The sequence below is a fragment of the Mandrillus leucophaeus genome, unplaced genomic scaffold (genome assembly GCF_000951045.1).
Source record: "Mandrillus leucophaeus isolate KB7577 unplaced genomic scaffold, Mleu.le_1.0 Scaffold56, whole genome shotgun sequence".
Taxonomy (NCBI): Eukaryota; Metazoa; Chordata; class Mammalia; order Primates; family Cercopithecidae; genus Mandrillus; species Mandrillus leucophaeus.
In genome coordinates, this window is record NW_012106030.1 from 2,673,200 (window position 1) to 2,688,108 (window position 14,909).

The 14,909-nt window shown below is 36.2% G+C and overlaps 1 protein-coding gene across 2 annotated transcripts in view; it reads left to right on the forward strand.

Annotated features, from left to right (window-relative positions):
• Positions 1 to 14,909, forward strand: part of CDKAL1 (CDK5 regulatory subunit associated protein 1-like 1) — a 743,372-nt gene that overhangs the window by 333,366 nt on the left and 395,097 nt on the right. For both annotated transcript variants that reach the window (XM_011998164.1, XM_011998165.1), the window contains one exon: positions 7,184 to 7,287. In XM_011998164.1, the coding sequence (XP_011853554.1) occupies positions 7,184 to 7,287 (104 nt within the window). The remainder of the gene's footprint in view (positions 1 to 7,183; positions 7,288 to 14,909) is intronic.

Here is a 14,909-nt window from a genome sequence, read left to right on the forward strand (position 1 = left end):
TAATTTGTGAAAACTCATTGTTATTTCATTTGTTCAGTTTATGTAATTTAAAAACATGCTACCACAGACGTTTCTTAAGACTTCAGGGTTGAACTGGGTGCAATGGCTCACGCCTGTCATCCTAACCCTTTGGGAGGCCGAGAAAGGAGGATAACTTGAGCCCGGGACCAGCCTGGGTAACATAGTGACACCTTGTCTTTACAAAAAAACCTTTTAAAAAAAATAAAAATAACAAAAAAGCTCTCTTGGGTTATACTGCCAAATTAAATACTTAAACTCTCTCTGCTTTGGAGGGTTTTAGTCATTCTTGGTCTCTGGCCATGTAACAACCTGTGCAAAGATTAGTAGGTATTGTGTGCTAGCTTTATCCTTCCGTCAGGACTGTCTAGGCCTATTTAGATTTTGCATCTTCCTTGTAGTTCAACAGCCATCTCATTTGGGTTTTGGCTTTCTGCAGTCAACCTTCAAAGATCTTTTGTTTTCTGACAGTTGAAGAAACTGGCTCAGTATTCTTTCTCCTAGACAATTATTTAATTGTTTACAGATAACTGAAACTATCTTCTAAAGGTTTCTATTGAGAATTTCTTTATTTTATGGGAAGCTTCTTATGTTGAAATGATTGGTCGACATAATTCTTGGTGATTAGAAAAACTGTTTTTCAACCAAGTAGCATCAAAATGCTTGTTCTTTCTTTTCTGATTTTACACTGCATGTTTTTCTTCTGTGTATTATAACAAATCTCTTCTTTTTAAAGCTTTTAAAAGACAATAGCAAATTTAATGCTTGCATTGGTACTGTTATAGCAAGTTTAAAGAAGTGTACTCTTGTACCCTATAAATATATACACCTACTATGTACCCACAAAAATTAAAAATAAACATACAAGCAGCCAAAAAATGTGCTCTTAAGAAATTTTTACTTTCTTGAGATTATATACAGTATTATTTTGATAACTGTGGATAAGGATGAACCCATCTTATACAATAAAGAGTTTGGAACTTCAAAACTATCACTGGCTGGGTGTGGTGGCTCATGCCTGTAATCCCAGCACTTTGGGAGGCCAAGGCGGGTGGATCACTTGAGGCCAGGAGTTCAAGACTAGCCTGACCAATGTGGAGAAACCCTGTCTCTACTAAAAATACAAAATTAGCCAGGCGTGGTGGCGGGTACCTATAGTCACAGCTACTAGGGAGTCTGAGGCAGGAGAATAGCTTGAACCCAGGAGGCAGAGGTTGCAGTGAGCTGAGATCACGACATTGCACTTCAGCCTGGGCAACAGGAATGAAACTCCATCTCAAAAACAAACAAACAAAAAACCAAAAAACTATCATGTCAACAACTATAATTAACACAGAGCTTTTTGAATTCTGCATGTAATATTCTTACTTGCTTAAGTATTATAAATGTTTCAGAATATCACTTTGTTTTATTTAAATTTTTTGGTACAGTTTCATTAGTGCTTTTCCACGGGGAATACATTTCCATCTTTATTAAGTGAGACAGTAGGAAAATGTGATTTGGTTTCCACAGTTGACTTTTAAGCTAACCTGTCAGCAACACATCTGTTCCATAAAGTTAAGTACACCTGGGATATGATAATGCATAATTATTTCCTCACAGAATTGTTTAATAAGAGTCACATTAAACTACCAGTGGCCAACACTTACTGATCGCTTACTAGATACAGACACCATTCTGAGTATTTTACATGTATCAATTCATTTATGTTATAAATTTTAAAATAAGTTTCTTTTGTCTTTTTCTTCCTGTTTTTCTTCCCTGCCCTTTCCCCCTACTAGTGTTCCTTAAGACAGTTACTTTTCAGAAACAGCCAAAGTCAGAAATATTAGCACAGGTTGACTATCCCTTATCTGAAATGCCTGGAACCAGAAGCGTTTTGAATTTTTTTTTTTTTCCCAGATTTTGGAATATTTGCAGGTAGATAGATAGATAGATAGATAGATAGATATCCTGGGGATGAGACCCAAGTCCAAACACAAAATTCATTTATGTTTCATGTACACCTTATACACATAGCCAGAAGGGAATTTACATAATATTTTAAAAATAATTTTGCGCATGAAGCAAAGTTTTGACTGTATTTTGATTGCAACCCATCACATGAGGTCAGGTGTGGAATTTTCTTCTTGTAGTGTCATGTCGTTGCTCAAAAAGTTTCCGATTTGGGAGGATTTCAGATTTTCAGATTAGGAATGCTCGACCAATAGCTTCCATTAAGATTGTTCACTTAATTTATGGAGCTTTCCATTGGTAATAGGACAAATAAGGGAAAGGGATCACAATAAATGAGGTAGTATTAGAAGGAGAGATGACAGGTTCCCTGGAAGGATGCTGATTTAACTTAGGTGAATGCCAGTCATACGTGGGAATCACAGCTTCATGACAGGGCCTGCTGCATTGACTGGGCCATGAAGACACTCGAGGAAAAAGCAGAGAACCTTGGTCTTCCAGTGTACCAGTAAACAGCTTTGAGAACCTGAGCTATGGAATTTTAAATGATGTGGCAAGTCCGACGAAGTGACACATTTTCACACAGTACCAGCAGGAGGATGAAAACCAGAACTTGTAAACAAGGGTGAAAGTGACAGGTTTAGGACAGTGGATGGACAAGAGGCCTGACCTTAGATTTCCAAAGAATAAAGGAGAGAACACATATTTTAATTAAATAGCTTCATATTTAGCTTCAAGAAGATAAGTACTGGCCATATATTTGAATGTATATGCTATATTAGTTTATATCTCATGTCAGATGATTTGCAGGTCTTTTTATTTGCATGTTTGTGCAGCTGAGATGTTTGGCGCTCAGTTCTTGTTGGAGAGAGCAGCTTGGTATGGAAACATCTTGGAGTTTGAAATCTCACTGGCCTGGATTTGAATCTCAGCTGTTACATGGCCTTGAGCAAGCTACTTACCTGATTTTTTGAGGTGGATTCTTGTCTCTAAGATGGAGATGGGAAAACCCAACTCTGAAAGGGTTAAATGAGAAAAGGCATATAAAATATCAGTAACAGGCTCGCTGGCTCACGCCTGTAATCCCAGCACTTTGGGAGGCCAAGACAGGAGGGTCACTTGAACCCAGGAGTTTGAGACCAACCTGGGAAACATAGCAAGACCCTGTTTCTATTAACAAAACAAAACAACAGAGAAAGGAAAAAAGAAAAGAAAATACCGGTAACAGTGTCTGATGCTTAGTAAGGGCTAAACAAAATTGAATTACTCTCCCAAGGAAACAACAATAGAATGGTTTTCAACTTCCCCTTGTTATAGAAAGGGCAGAAAATGTAAAGAGAAGACATATAACAACTGGGAGACTAGAACCTTTATTTGGAAGAGAGGCCACAATTTGTGTTTATTTTAAAAATGTAAATTGCTTAGGAGGAAAAGAGTGTTAGCAGTTCAAGATTATGTGGTCGGTTAAATAGTAAAACACATTTTAAAATGTATGTTACTTTACTTAAGGATCCCATGTGAAAATTCTCAGAAATTAAGCATTGCATATTTCACTGCTGAGTACAGTGATTCATATGTATCTTAAAGTCATATATTAATAAAATTACCCATGGGTCAGATTCAATTGTTAAAAGTACAATTTTTCTCAATATGAAATTTTAAAGCATTTGTGTACTGATGGTCTTTTTAAAGCCTGGTGGCTCATGCCTGTAATCCCAGCACTTTGGGAGGCCAAGGCGGGTGGATCACTTGAGGCCAGGAGTTCAAGACTAGCCTGACCAATGTGGAGAAACCCTGTCTCTACTAAAAATACAAAATTAGCCAGGCGTGGTGGCGGGTACCTATAGTCACAGCTACTAGGGAGTCTGAGGCAGGAGAATAGCTTGAACCCAGGAGGCAGAGGTTGCAGTGAGCCGAGATCACGACATTGCACTCCAGCCTGGGCAACAGGAATGAAACTCCATCTCAAAAACAAACAAACAAAAAACCAAAAAACTATCATGTCAACAACTATAATTAACACAGAGCTTTTTGAATTCTGCATGTCATATTCTTACTTGCTTAAGTATTATAAATGTTTCAGAATATCACTTTGTTTTATTTAAATTTTTTGGTACAGTTTCATTAGTGCTTTTCCACGGGGAATACATTTCCATCTTTATTAAGTGAGACAGTAGGAAAATGTGATTTGGTTTCCACAGTTGACTTTTAAGCTAACCTGTCAGCAACACATCTGTTCCATAAAGTTAAGTACACCTGGGATATGATAATGCATAATTATTTCCTCACAGAATTGTTTAATAAGAGTCACATTAAACTACCAGTGGCCAACACTTACTGATCGCTTACTAGATACAGACACCATTCTGAGTATTTTACATGTATCAATTCATTTATGTTATAAATTTTAAAATAAGTTTCTTTTGTCTTTTTCTTCCTGTTTTTCTTCCCTGCCCTTTCCCCCTACTAGTGTTCCTTAAGACAGTTACTTTTCAGAAACAGCCAAAGTCAGAAATATTAGCACAGGTTGACTATCCCTTATCTGAAATGCCTGGAACCAGAAGCGTTTTGAATTTTTTTTTTTTCCCAGATTTTGGAATATTTGCAGGTAGATAGATAGATAGATAGATAGATAGATATCCTGGGGATGAGACCCAAGTCCAAACACAAAATTCATTTATGTTTCATGTACACCTTATACACATAGCCAGAAGGGAATTTACATAATATTTTAAAAATAATTTTGCGCATGAAGCAAAGTTTTGACTGTATTTTGATTGCAACCCATCACATGAGGTCAGGTGTGGAATTTTCTTCTTGTAGTGTCATGTCGTTGCTCAAAAAGTTTCCGATTTGGGAGGATTTCAGATTTTCAGATTAGGAATGCTCGACCAATAGCTTCCATTAAGATTGTTCACTTAATTTATGGAGCTTTCCATTGGTAATAGGACAAATAAGGGAAAGGGATCACAATAAATGAGGTAGTATTAGAAGGAGAGATGACAGGTTCCCTGGAAGGATGCTGATTTAACTTAGGTGAATGCCAGTCATACGTGGGAATCACAGCTTCATGACAGGGCCTGCTGCATTGACTGGGCCATGAAGACACTCGAGGAAAAAGCAGAGAACCTTGGTCTTCCAGTGTACCAGTAAACAGCTTTGAGAACCTGAGCTATGGAATTTTAAATGATGTGGCAAGTCCGACGAAGTGACACATTTTCACACAGTACCAGCAGGAGGATGAAAACCAGAACTTGTAAACAAGGGTGAAAGTGACAGGTTTAGGACAGTGGATGGACAAGAGGCCTGACCTTAGATTTCCAAAGAATAAAGGAGAGAACACATATTTTAATTAAATAGCTTCATATTTAGCTTCAAGAAGATAAGTACTGGCCATATATTTGAATGTATATGCTATATTAGTTTATATCTCATGTCAGATGATTTGCAGGTCTTTTTATTTGCATGTTTGTGCAGCTGAGATGTTTGGCGCTCAGTTCTTGTTGGAGAGAGCAGCTTGGTATGGAAACATCTTGGAGTTTGAAATCTCACTGGCCTGGATTTGAATCTCAGCTGTTACATGGCCTTGAGCAAGCTACTTACCTGATTTTTTGAGGTGGATTCTTGTCTCTAAGATGGAGATGGGAAAACCCAACTCTGAAAGGGTTAAATGAGAAAAGGCATATAAAATATCAGTAACAGGCTCGCTGGCTCACGCCTGTAATCCCAGCACTTTGGGAGGCCAAGACAGGAGGGTCACTTGAACCCAGGAGTTTGAGACCAACCTGGGAAACATAGCAAGACCCTGTTTCTATTAACAAAACAAAACAACAGAGAAAGGAAAAAAGAAAAGAAAATACCGGTAACAGTGTCTGATGCTTAGTAAGGGCTAAACAAAATTGAATTACTCTCCCAAGGAAACAACAATAGAATGGTTTTCAACTTCCCCTTGTTATAGAAAGGGCAGAAAATGTAAAGAGAAGACATATAACAACTGGGAGACTAGAACCTTTATTTGGAAGAGAGGCCACAATTTGTGTTTATTTTAAAAATGTAAATTGCTTAGGAGGAAAAGAGTGTTAGCAGTTCAAGATTATGTGGTCGGTTAAATAGTAAAACACATTTTAAAATGTATGTTACTTTACTTAAGGATCCCATGTGAAAATTCTCAGAAATTAAGCATTGCATATTTCACTGCTGAGTACAGTGATTCATATGTATCTTAAAGTCATATATTAATAAAATTACCCATGGGTCAGATTCAATTGTTAAAAGTACAATTTTTCTCAATATGAAATTTTAAAGCATTTGTGTACTGATGGTCTTTTTAAAGCCTTGCTACTCATTATAGCAATCGAATCACTGAAGAGATGTTCCTTTCTCTTTGGTTCAGTGTTATTGAGCCTTATCTTTTGGATATAGAACTATTTTTTATTTTGTAACTGTGTCTTTTATTTTGTAATAATTTTGTTTAAGGTATATTTTAATATTATAAGAGTAGAACCAATATTTTAGTTTTAAAAAAGACAATTCTATATCATGTCTAAATACTATTGGGAAATATGCCAGTTTTTTAATTTTTTAAAGCTAATATTGCCATTCTCCTTTTTTTACTTTGATTAATGTAGTCTCAGAGAATTATTCATTGAACGTGCTTTAATATTTTTTCCTGATTTCAAGGAGTGAAAAAAGATTATCTAAAAATTTCTAAGAGTGTATTTTCTTATGAGAATGCTGTATTATCTACTTATTTATTCTTATATCATTAGTTAAAAGTTAGATGAGTATATGTCCTTTCTGAGTAATATAGTATGTATAGGGGATACCGGAACTTTGTAGTTATGTTGGCCAAAGTAATGTCACTAGTTTATGAAAAGTAATGTAGGTCTTGAATTTCTTTTGATTAGTCATTGTAAGCATTTTTAAACTTTCTTCCTCATAGATATGTGCACTTTTAGATAATATGTGATTTGTACAGCCATTCTTGAGCAGTTGAAATTTTTTTCAACTACTTACAAAAATTACACATTTTTGTGCCTGGTAGAGATAAAATAACTCTGAGACATGGTAGATACTTGGTTTTTGAATCTCTTGTGTAAACTATGCAAATGTTTCTGAAAGAGCACTTTTGTGTATGTTTTGAGGTACCCCCATGTTAAGTATATGCCATCTTTAGAAATTTGAGTCTGATTTATTGTTATCATTTGAACAGGTGTCTCAATGCTTGTACCTACTGCAAAACTAAACACGCCAGAGGAAATTTGGCCAGTTATCCAATTGATGAACTAGTAGATAGAGCCAAACAATCTTTTCAAGGTAAGAGTTTCTAGAATTACATGTGAAATTAGTCTTCTTAAGAAATTATGTTAGTCTTGTAAGTAATACTTCAGTTTAGAGACCGACTTCATTCGTTTTATGAAGAGTTTTACAAATATATCAGCTTAACTAATAAAAGATGTGACCAGATTTAATCACTTAGTTTATTTTTACATTAATTACTCTTCTTTTACTACGCTTCCATTTTCTCATCACTCTAAGGTAAATGGCGTATTTTGAACTTTATCATCCACCTCTAGACTCCATGGAAAAGACAAAATTAAGATAAAATGAAATCCATGAGCCTCTGATGTCTGTTAAGATTTTTGTGGACAAGTGAAATACTCAGATTTTTCATCTCTTTCTTTGACTTTTTTGGACCATTTAGAAAATGGAGCTAATTAGGGTTTGTAGACTTCTTTGAAGAAGGTAGGTTTTCATATCAGCCAATAAAGGAGGCTACCATTTTAACAGAACTGTCAGACCAGTAAAGAGTGGTACTGGGGGAGAGGCCTAATGAGAATGATTTGTGTGGGGTGGCCAACTACTTCTGAATCATCACTTGCTGGGAAATGTGATTATCTAGGTCTCTCTCAGCATATAATAAGACTTATCTTTAACATGAGTCACAGTTGTGTGCACATACAACTGCTCAAACCCTAAACTTCCTTTTTTGTCTTTGTTTATAGTATGTGCCTGTAACAGTGGTGTGTTTTTACTCCCAACATGAGATAATCTATTGTCTCATAATCTTGCAGGTTAATAGTTATTGGCAATGTGCTTTTTTTTTTGGCAAATAACTTGGAGTGCTAATTTCAATACTTCCTACTCTGGGCCTCAGAAAGTATGAGTTCCAAATTCATTTTTTTGTTTAGTCTATAGAAAACTTTTAGAAACATGAATTTGGAATGTTTCTTTTAATAGAGAAAAATATCCCCTTGCTTGATTTATTGATGCCTCCCAACAGTTTTTCTCCACTTGTATATTCTTAGCTCAGTCCCCTCCTCCTTTCACATTCAACTAGTATTGAGAGAGAAATAAAGGAAATTTACTGACTCTTGCCAGTGTTCTCCTTTTAGAGCCAGATTATTGTCTAATCTAAGAAAAAGCCTGGGTGGTTGTCTTTACTACAGCATAACCAGTACTTCCAAGGATTTTTTAAAAGGGGCAAAAATTTTCCCAGAAACTAAATCTATTTGAAAAAATATTTACTGGCATTCTTAGTGTTTGTTTTTTCATATATCTGTCAGATAATGGGGATATTAAACATCTGTCTACCAAACACTGCAACTTAGAAGGCATGCAAATTAGTACTTTTTTTTTTTTTTAACATCATGCATTTCTAAGTGCAACTGCATATAATTTTTTGAAAAGTATTTTATTTTACTTGAAAATTTATTTGAAAAATGTAAAGCTGTAAAATCACCATGTAGAAAGTGAAAATCTCCTCTTCACTTGCTTACATCTATTCTTACCTGTAACTTACACCAACATTCGGATATGATTGCTTCATGGCTTTATATGGACACATTTATGAATTATACATGACTTGAGAAAAAAAGAAGACAGAACAGAAGTATTACCTGTGGATGGTGTCCAGGTTCTTTGCGTTTTAAACAAACAACTGGACAAAACGTACAAACAAAGCAAGGAAAGAATTAAGCAACAAAAGCAGAGATTTATTGAGAATGAAAGTACACTCCACAGTGTGGGAGCAAGTCTGAGCAGCGCTCAAGGGCCCGGATACAGAATCTTCTGGGATCCAGCTACCCCCTAGAGGTTTCCCATTGGCCACTTGGTGTTCACCCCATGTAAATGAAATGGTGGCCCCACGGTCAGTCTGATTGGTTGTGGAAAGCAACCAATCAGAGGCTGATGTGCAGTTGCAAAGATCACACTCGTATGCAAACATCTGATTGGTTGTGGAAAGCTGAAGTGAACTTACAAAGTTGCATGCTTATACAGATCTCTGACTGGTTGCAGAAAGCAACAATCAGAGGTACTTTCAATTTCCCATCTGCGCTGCAGAAAATATGGGGGTTTGCAAAGGGAGTAACCTCTGGTCCTTTTTTTACTTAGGCTGGAAAGTTTTTTGTTTTTGTTTTTGTTTTTGTTTTCGATTTAGTTCTAGGAAGTCAGGGTGAATTGGCATTAGGTTCCCTGCCTCCAGGCCCTGTTCTCCTGCCTCAGAAACATAGTTTGTATAAACTGATTATGACTTTTTCTAACAGTATCCACCTTAGCTCTGTGATTTATCTTTAGAGATGTCCTCTGAGCAACCAAGTTACAGTGTATTGCTTCTGTAGATCTTTAGTTAGTTAACATTGTCATATACAAGTGGGTTGGACTAGTTAAGGTGAGTGATTGAAATAATATATCAGAGGTTAGCAGTAATGTAGTAGCTATTTTTAAAGAAAGTATTAGAAGATTGCTCTTACCAACATCAGTAAGATAAGTATCTTTTTATTCCCAACCATGGAATGTTTGCAACATCAGTTTTTTCTGTTGCGTTATTATCTGTGTATTAGAATTGAAACTAAAAACTAGTTTTTGAACTGGTGAGCTAACTTGTGAGATAACCCAGTGTGTTCAGGAAATGTAGTTGTTTTTTTCTTTTTCTTTCTTTCTTTTTTTTTTTTTTTTTTGGTAACAGGGTCTCACACTGTATCAACCAGGCTGGAGTGTCGTGGTACAGTCAGAGCTCACTGCAGCTTCAAACTGTTGGGCTCAAGCTATCCTCCTGCCTCAGCCTCCCCAGTAGTTGCAACTATAGGCATACACTACCGAGTCTGGCTAATTTTTAAACTTTTTAGAGAGACAGGGTCTCCCTGTGTTGGCCAGGCTGGTCTCGAACTCCTGGTCTCAAGCCACCTTGACCTCCCAAAGTGCCGGGATTACGGGTGTGAGCCACTGCGCCCAGCCAGAAAAATTTTAAGTCCTCAAGTATTTGTTGCTTTTTGCTATAAGCAGTTTAGATTTGAAATACTGCACTGTTGCTTACCAGCCACATGATGTGAACACGGTATCTCACCTCTCCAAGCTTATGGCTTTCTCATCACTATAACGTTTAATGTTTTTGTTTTAAGAATTTGAGATAACGTGTATGAAGTAATTGGTTATGTCAATATTATGAAGAAGAAATATTACTTAATATTACTTAAATCCGAAGCCAGGAAGAGAGGTCTGATTTTGGGTAAGAGTGTTGTAACATCCATAGCAAAAACATTAATGACTGAAATCAAATGACAGATTTTTCTTTTGAGTCCAAATTATGTTTTATGAAAAATTTCTCCGTAGATAGATATCTAGTATGACAGTTACCTTTCATTTTCTAAATTTGAGAAGTGCAAATTCATGCTAAGGGTGGCCTTATAATCCCTTTCAAAAATAGGAAGTATCAATCTATAAGCTAATATTTTTAAGATATTTAGTAGCATTATCTTTTTTCTGCAAAAGAAATTGAGATTTTAATGCTGTTATAGAAATCCTAAGTTTGAGCTTTAAAATTGCAAATAATAATTATGAAAGTAAACATAATAGAAGAAATGACTCATTTTCTTATTACTATGACTTTTGCACATTTAGTTATTTAATCATTCAGGTGATAGGAATATTCTTTGGGCCAGAAACTCTTAAGTTCTGCATTCTACCATGATTAGATTGCCTGTCTTATAATGAATAACAAACATGGTTTTGCGAAAAGTTACTCTATAATGAAAAACCTAAATATGCCACCAATAAAGGTTTAAAGCCACTCTGTGGATGGGAGTTAAATTTCCCATCCTTAAAGTGACATTTTCTTTCTTTTAATTTTTTTAATGGCTCCTGTATGTCATAATTACAAATTTATTTTTTTAAATTCTGAATCAACTGTGGAGTGAGGATTGGAACCCAGTTTTCCAGTCATATGATACAATATACAATAGGATCAAAATTTTATTCTGAATAGCATGTTTATCATTTTATTTATTTATTTATTTTTTTGAGGTGAGATCTCACTGGAGTGCAGTGGCATGATCTCGGCTCACTGCAGCCTCCTCCTCCTGGGCTCAAGCAGTCCTACCACCTCAGCCTCCTAAGTAGCTGGGACTACAGGTATGCACTACCACACCTGGCTAATTTTTCTATTTTTGATAGAGACAGGGTTTTGCCATGTTGCCCAGGCTGGTCTTGAACTCCTGGCCTCAGGTGATCTGCCCACCTTTGCCTCCCAAAGTTCTGGGATTACAGGTGTGATTATGAGCATTTTATATTCATAAAAATGTATTTCTTGTTAGCCTCATGTATTAGGAGACTAAAGGCTAACCCAAAGGCAAGGAAGCATTCAGAAGTGATTCTGAAATAATCATGAAGTCATTCTGAATATAAAATGGCTTCCCACAATACTAAAAATGTGCTGACTATGCATTCAGCTGCCAAAAAATGAGAGAGCTCATCAACTTTTGAATGGACAGCACTAAAGTAAATATTTCTGTGTTTAAGTACAAATGTAATTTCTTTTCTATATAAATTACATCTGTTTAACTGGTTTTCTGGCATTTTTTTTTTCTCTCTCTCAACCTCCATAATTGACTGTTTTTACCTTCTCAGTGTGTGTTTTATTTTTGAGTTTAAGGTTTACCAGGTAACTTCTGAGTATCATCTGGTTGTTCTCACAGACCGTTGCAAAACCTTCCTTCTCACTTCCTCCCTTCTGATGAGATTGAGGTTTTAAAAATGCCTAGGATTAACAGTGTTTGGGGTCTGACTTTGCTGGGTTTGACACGGTTGCATTTTAGGTATCTAGACAAACATGTCAAGTGGTGACCAGGACTTTGTTGGGGCCAGAATGAATTTACAAGCTAGTGTTTTCTAGGATATTTGTATTGATTTTTCTCTAGCAGCTAATCAATCAGTTTCAGTTGTGTAAGTGATGGAGCAAACCTTTTTAAACGTGCGGGGTGAGTGGTGTGGAAACAACACCTTTCACCGCGCTGTCTCTGGAATCAAAATGTAGAGATGATGGATGAGCTGTTTTTATAGCTATCGTGTGCTTTTCTAGATCTCATTTGTGTGTTACTACTTTTTGGCTCCCTCATAAATCTGAAAATCCCCTGCAAGATAAGCGGCATCAACTGGTTATGGAAAGGTAAAATAAATTAGGATGAAATACTCAGAACAGGAAGAAAGTTTCTTGATGCCTAGTGATTTCGATATTATTGTTGGAATTTAAAAAATGGATTCTGTGTTTCAAGACTTGCAAAGATACTACCTAGTAGGTGTAAGATTAATTATGAAATGCAGCTGTAGTACATTGCTTCCTACTTTTTTAGATAGGAAAGAATATGAACAATATTTGATTTTCTATGTATAAGCTTAAAATTGTTCAGTTGTACACTTTACATCAAGTCCCATTTGACTGTAATGATGATTAGTATACATTGATTACGACCCAAGATTAAAACGAGGCCAATAATTGCATTCTGTTTATATGGCAGTTAAATTAAATGTCTCTTTAATTCCTTTATCTTTTCATATGTGCTGTATTCAATTGAGAAATGCATGTTATCTGTACGATTAATGATGCAATTTACATGTTTGTTGTAACAATTGTCAACTTCCAAAAAGGATTTTAGGCAGCTTACATTAAATGATTGTATGTAAAAGGCCATGGAAATAAGAGCCATGTTAAATGCTGTATTGTGTTTTGAAAGAGGGAAGATGATTTTACAACTGATGAGTCCTGGCTCCTCAGAAGAATAGCGAAATAGAGTGATTTATATAATAAATCTGATAGGAGTATGTAAAAGAAAGTATATACTTTACCAAGAGAAGTCTACATGTTTCTAGGCACTAAACACTACGAATTATTTTCATGCATTCTTTCCTAGGAGACACTGAATGATATAGTAGAAATGTTTTTGACTAAAGATAGATAGAAATTGAAGATATATTCTCTACCTAGCTTTTTGTTCTGTTGATTCTTGCAAAACCCAAAAATATAATATTAAAATGTAACCTTTAAAAGACATTTTTTGGGAGAACTAAATAAATGTAATGTATTTACATTTGATCATGACTTGATCATGAACACAGTGCCTAAATAGCTATTTATCAGACACTCAGTTTAAATAAGCTAAGATTAATTGCTGTGACTTCAGGGACTGTTAGCTAAGACTCTCAGTGGCAAAAACAGAGTATAATTTATGTGACCTTTGCCTATTCAGGTCTCTGAGTTTCTGTCAGTGGTGGTTAAACTTTTCTTAGCAACAAAGGGAACCCTTTTTACAAAGGAAACTTGAAAAAGTAGAGGCAGACCACCGTGGTTGAAGTAGAAGTGGGGCCCTGTTTAATGAGGCCTTTCCTCAGAACTTTGAGGATTCAGCCAGAATCTTCTGGTTTAGATTAGTGTTTCTAATTTTTAAAGGTATTGCTGAACACTGCAATCCAGGAGTGGTGAAGGTTTCCTTCAAGGACAAATAGTAAATATTTTAGGCTTTGTGAGCCATGAGGTCTCTGTTGCAACTATTTAGTTCTGTCCTTGTAGCATGAAAGCAGCCACAGAAAATATGCAAATGAATGGATATGGCTGTGCTCCATTAAAACTGTATGATAGGCCAGTCGTGGCTCATGCCTGTAATCCCAGCACTTTGAGAGGATCTTGGCAGGCAGATCACTTGAGTTCAGGAGTTCGAGACCAGGCTGCCAAACAAGATGAAACCCCTTCTCTACTAAAAATACAAAAATTAGCTAAGCGTGGTGGCCAACGCCTGTAACCCCAGCTACTTGGGAGGCTGAGGCAGAAGAATCACTTGAACCCAGAGGGTGGAGGTTGCAGTGAGCCAAGATCGTGCCACTGCACTCCAGCCTGGGTGACAGAGGGGACTTTGTCTAAAAAAAATAAATAAATAAATAAAAAACCCTGTATGATAGGGGTTATTGATGAAGAGATTTCATGGTCAATTTTGGGGGAAGTTAATTTAAACAAATTAATCAAGATTCATTGTGGTAGAACTTCTGGTTCTTTGTCTAATATGTTAATACATATTGTCAATCCATAAAAGAAGGATTTAGCCTTTAAGAACTAATGTAGATGTAGACTAGATTAGTGTTCTCAATCTGGCTGTTTAACTCACTTCGCAGTCTTATAAAACCAAAACCAAATGTGTCTGCATCATAACCCTAACAATTGCGTCACAATTTCCATGGATGAGGGCTTTGCGTTTTCTAAAACACAGGTAACTCCAGTGATAGTCAGAGGTGAGAACTACAATTAAGAACCACTATTCTAGAAAATTTTTTGGTTGAAGCTGTAAAACGAGCTGTCCCTCTCAATTCTAGTGAGAAGGATTCCGAGGAGAAACCCTGGTTGATTAGTAAATAATGGCCAAATAGGGAAGGTGGAGGGGCAACACAATTCTTGTTAATTTGCTAGTATGCCCTAGATAGTGAATGGATGGTTTCAAAGTCCAAAGGTACTTATTTAAGTTAAAAGGCTCAGCTGTTTCTGTTATCAACCAAGGCATCACAAAAGGGTGACTGACATTTATGGAGCACTTACTGTGCATATGTAGGAATTATGATGAAAACCACATGGTCCCTGTCTTTAAGGATCCCCTCCTAGTCTAAGAGAGAGTAGCTTG